Source organism: Myotis davidii, unplaced genomic scaffold, assembly GCF_000327345.1.
Source record: "Myotis davidii unplaced genomic scaffold, ASM32734v1 scaffold698, whole genome shotgun sequence".
Taxonomy (NCBI): domain Eukaryota; kingdom Metazoa; phylum Chordata; class Mammalia; order Chiroptera; family Vespertilionidae; genus Myotis; species Myotis davidii.
Window position 1 is genome coordinate 196672 of NW_006290032.1, and position 5339 is coordinate 202010.

Sequence of the window (5339 nt, forward strand, 5' to 3'; positions counted from 1 at the left end):
AGGAGGTTGGCAGGAAAGTGAGTGGTGGTGAAGGGCCGCTGCTGGGAGCCGAGGGCCTGGAGGGAGGCGCTGTCCCTGAGTGACGAGGTCTCGAGTCCCACGATGGAAGCGAGTGGACGAGGCGGGAGGGGGAAGGGCCATCGGCTGAGAGGCAGGGGCCTGACGGTCGAGATTCGGGGGAACCACCAGCTACATGTTGGAGGAAGGGCCGTGAGCCAGACCCTGAAACCGTCCAGGGCTGGGGTGAGGCTGATGCCGCCTGGGGCTCAGGGAACATCATCGACAGGAAGGGCTCTTCGCCGCCCCTCGCCACTCCGCCTGTTTGCATCTGCACGCGTCTGAGAGGGGAGTGAGTTCAGGAACTCCAAGCCGGCAACCATCACTCCAGCCCCCCGCCCTCCCGCCGCCGGGAGAAGCTGGAGAGCAGCCGCTGTTACTACTTGACCCGAAAGGACATCTCCTTTCCCCAAGGAGCCCTCACATCCCGGGTGTTGCCTAAACTTCCTTAGTGTTTATGCAGCCCAGAGCACGCACACACATGCACAGATTTACACATACACACACAGGCACGCATGGACACACAGGCATGCATGCACACAGATGCACACATAAACACACAGGCACACACACATGCACACACCAGAGATGCACACATAAGTGCACAGACACGTGCACACAGACACACGTGCACACTTAAACACACAGACACACGTGTGTGTGCACAGATACACACATAAACAGAGACTTGTGCACACACAGAGATGACACATAAACACAAACTTGCACACGCAGTTATGCACATGTAAACACAGATACACGTGTGTGCATGTGTGTGTATGAAAGTCCAACAGAAAGTAAACCAGAAGCACCTGCCCCTGGGTGCTTTCCTCTGCTCGGTGTCCTGGGTAGAGACGTGCGGACGGGCATGAGCCTTTGCCTGGCGTCGTTGACCTGCTTCTGCGTCACGACCAACAGTGTGAACACAGGTTCCCAGCTATCGGTCACCACCTGCTTCCGTCCCTCTGGCCTTGTTAGGGTTTGGAAGAGTTTCGCTCTCCTCCTCAGGCTAACTCACCGTCACTCAAGGCCGCTCTGTGTCCGGGGGGTTCCAGGATGGGAGCATTTGCTGGGACCGGACAGGGAGGGACGGTGGCCTCCGCGGTGCGGGGTGCTCAGGCCCCGGGCGGACGCACGCGGTGGTGCTGCTAGGCGGTCCTGTGCCACCGTTTCCCGATGGAATGACCATCGCGCTACCACCTGCCCAGCCTCGCGGGGAAGATGTGTCAGTGGGCGGAGGCTTAGCAAGTACCTCATTACAAACTCGTTTGGGAATGAAGAAAGCCGTGGCCACGTGAGGAGACTCACTAATAAGACACGTGTCCTCGTGGCCTCCGTGGCTTGGTTCACTTTATTAATCGGAAGCCCGCGGGAACCGGCCAGAGACCCCGAGACACAGTTCAGTGGTGTCGGGTGGCCGTGACACATGTGCCTTGCGGTTCCCGGTCCGCAGAAAGCGGAGTAAACCCTGGCTCCCGTCGCAGCGGAGCTCCGAGCTCCGAGTGGCCACCACGGGGAGGCGGGCGGGTGCGGGTGCGGGCGGCTGGTTGGTGTCGGGGCGGGACCTGGACTCAGGCGGTGCCCACAGGTCGTTTGTGGTTTGCGTTGGCTTTTTCCCTCCATCGCGTAGCTGAGTCCTCACCAATGTCACAGATGCCGATGGCGCAGTGACGCCGCCGACAGCGTCTCATAACGACCTGCGTCTACCTGTGGGCGTGGCTCCCGAGAGACCTCGGCTGGTGGGGGTCCCAGAGAGAGGGAGAGTCGGGTCAGGGGCCGAGCTTCACTCTCCTGTTACCGTTTGGGGTGGATTTGCTCCGCATCTCCTGGTATTTCCCAGAAACGCCTGTATTTCAGCCGCCTCCTCCCGGTAGTTACATCAGCAGGATGAAGGCAGGTCTGTGAGGCGGTTGTGCTTTTCTCAAATGCACAAGACAGACTGGCGGGCCCTGCGCTCGCACGTGGGGTTTACGGAGCGGAGCAGCCCGAGGCCTAAAGCAACCACAGACAAGTGTCCGCCAGGGGCCAGGGGCCTGCCGGGCGTTTAAGGACCAGGCGGTACCTGCTCACCTAAGAGCTCAGTGAATATTTGCCGGTTGTTTCAAAGGACTTGGTTCGTACTGTTCTGTTACGTTAACCTCCAGGAGCCAATGCCAGGCTGGGCTCCCGTTTACGACCCGCGTAAGCGTTAGTGCAACCCTATCAGCTCCTCCGAGTCAGAGCACCGTGTTAGGCAACGGAGACAACAAATCACTTTGTTTTTGAGCCAAATATAAAAGCCAGGAGAACACTGCCGGGTTCTTGTTCTGGCATTTAGAAGGGTTCTGGAATCCAGAGAAAGGCTGTGCATAGATTAGATAGGAGTCCAGAGACGAAATATAATTTTGAAAGGCATTTGGGGATCAGAGGAGCCTAGTTTAAAGGGAACTAAGGTCTCCTCGCCTCAGGACCCCATGCTCTTTATTAACACAAACTGTCCTGAGGCGAGCAGAGATACACACCCCAAAGGGTCAGGGTTCCGTATACAGAGGCATTGTCAGAACGGGGGCATTAGCCTGAGCTGTTCAGGTGTTTGGCCAGCAGGAGGCAATAACATGTAGACTAAGCTGCCCTGAGCTGTCTGGCAGCCAACAATCAATTCACTGCATCCTATTCGGGTTTGGGGAAATGCCCTCAGCCATTCCCAGGTGCAGCCCTGCTGTCATGCTGGAACTGGCCTCCGGCAGAAAACCCTTCCGTGTGAGCCGGGCCACAGCCGCAAACGGGATTGCCCCAAAGCAGCTTGTCCCCGCCTGGCTCTCTGTGCGCATGAGGACAGCGGGCAGACGTCCGACTCCTCTCACTCGTTGGTGTCGTCCGTGCGTCCCCCGTGCTGTGGCGAGACACAGAGTCTTTCGGAATCTGGGGAGAGGGAGCCGGACGTTACAGTGCCATCGGAAACTGTCACATGCGTTTCAGTTGAAAAGGAATGACGGGCCAGTCGGCGACAGGGGACAGGCTGAGGTCCGGTAAGTATAGGATGGGCTTCGCAGGCGGTGTGAGCGTCGAAACGGCCCTTTAGCTTCTGTGTCGAGTTTTATGGAAAGGACATTTCTCCCCCAGGTTCCGCAAAGCCGGGTTTATGTAAAGCTGCCCAGGGCTGACGCTTCGTGTCTGGTTGGCACTGAGTGACACGGAGCTGCTCTCTCTCTCTCTCTCTCTCTCTCTCCTCTCTCTCTCAGTGTGAAAGGATTTGTATGTCTTAGGGTTTTTTTTAAAGAAAAGGTTGTTTTCGTGCTGTTGCCGAATCCCCCTTTCTAACGACTATGCACTTACCTCTGCCTCTGGATGAAACCACTGGAACACGGTCTCTGAACTTAGCGGCTTCGAGCTGATGCTCAGAGAGAGCTTCCCTGGGCCGGGGATCACGCGGCCCTTCCTCCTTCTCCCCTCCCCTGAGGCCGTCTCTTCTCTTGCAGAATGGACTCAACGCCCTCCACCTGGCGGCCAAGGAGGGCCACGTGGGGCTGGTGCAGGAGCTGCTGGGCAGAGGGTCGGCCGTGGACTCCGCCACCAAGGTAGGCGCCCTGCACGGGGAGCGGCAGACACCGGCCCTTCCCCTGGTGCACACCCCAGGGCCGCTGGGACCCCCGGGTTCTGAAAGGCCGCGCTGCCATCGAACCCCTTCCCGGGCAGCGCGGCCGAGTGTGGGCGACGGCCTTTGGGGAAGTGGCAGGCCCGACGCTGAATCCTTCCTGCGGGCCCGGTTCCCACTAGCTCAGCTTTCTCCTTTGCCGTGGAGACGAGATGACATGATTGTCTGTAGAAACAGGAGCACCTGCTTCCCCGAGGTTAACTCAGTTACTGTGTAAGTGGATGTGGTCGCATCTCGGTGGAAAGAACAAGCAGTTTTCATGACATTGTTGTGTTTTGATGTGTCCATCTCACTGGTGAGAGAGGATGCGGAATCCTTTATGGCCAATGGGAAGGAGCGTGGGGGTCATGGGCTGAGTTGTCACAGTAACGTGAGGTCCTGCCCGGGTGTGTAAGGAGAGTGGATGCGCGTGTAAGGACGGACGTGCGCAGAGGCTGGGACGAGGGATGTGCCTCCTGTGACGCTGCCTCTGTGGGGACATATGTGAGCCTGGCCACCGGGGAGCATTCCAGAAACAACAGTTATTTTTTAAAAATGTCACCAGTGGTGACCCGTCTTTGTCCTTTAGAAAACAGTAGCCAGTGAGAACCCAGCCTGCTGCCCAGCTGGAGTGTGAGCAGGGTGTTGTGGGAGATGCAGAGAGGAAGGGGGTCGGGTTAGGGTAGGGGGAGAAGGAGCGTTAGGGTAGGGGTAGGAGGAGGGTCAGGGTAGGAATCAGGGAGAGAAAGGGTTAGGGGAGGGGGAGGGGGAGGGGAGGGGGAAGAGGAAGAGATGTAGAGTGTTAGGGTCTGAGACGGGGAGCGGTGTGGGGATAGGGCCGTGGGAGGGCCAAGGACAGGGCTGGGCACTCAGGCCTCCATCTGGGGAGTTAGTTTGGACTGTCAACGCCTCATGCGTTTGTGCCAAAATGCAGAGGGGCCCAGCTCACAGCCGGGTGTATGGAATTCCAGGGGAATTTTAAAGGCAAAAGACTCCCTGGCGAACCCAAAGGGGTCAAGATGTAGTTCCACTTTAGGGGCTAGAGTTCAGGCCCGTGAAGGTCCTCCCTCAGCGAGGAGGCGCGAGCCTCACGGAACCCTGTGCGGACCAATCGGCACCCGTCTGCCCACGGCTCCCCCCTGCCCGCCCCCGCCCCCGGGGCTGAGGACAGAAGGGAGACGACCCCCCTCCCCCCCGAGGTCGGCCACGTGGTGAGGGTGCAGGTCTGACCACCAGGGAAGGCGGCAGCACGGAGCAGGCTGTCACACTCCCCTTTCTACCACTGGTGGACGCAGTAACATTTTCTGTCTGTTTCTTCGAAACAGAAGGGGAACACGGCTCTTCACATTGCCTCGCTGGCGGGACAGGCGGAGGTCGTCAAGGTGCTGGTCAAGGAAGGCGCCAACATCAACGCCCAGTCCCAGGTACGGACCCGCCCCCCTCCAACGCAAAGGGCTCGAACAGCCCGTGGGATTGGCTGAATGCCTTTAGCCAGCTGTCGGGCCGAAAAACTTACTGTAAATACTTTTTATACTTACTATAAAAACTTACTATAAATAGTTATTTGTTTTGGCCAAGTAAGTTTTTTAAATTATCTACTGATGGGCACTTGGGCTGTTTCCAAACCTTAGCTATGGTGAATTGTGCTGCTATGAACATAGGGGTGCAT

The 5339-nt window shown here is 57.9% G+C and overlaps 1 protein-coding gene across 1 annotated transcript in view; it reads left to right on the forward strand.

The window, feature by feature from the left end:
- Positions 1-5339, forward strand: part of ANK2 (ankyrin 2, neuronal) — a 154136-nt gene that overhangs the window by 30767 nt on the left and 118030 nt on the right. Inside the window, exons 3-4 of the mRNA XM_015563371.1 lie at positions 3516-3614; positions 4996-5094. Of these exons, the coding sequence (XP_015418857.1) occupies positions 3516-3614; positions 4996-5094 (198 nt within the window). The remainder of the gene's footprint in view (positions 1-3515; positions 3615-4995; positions 5095-5339) is intronic.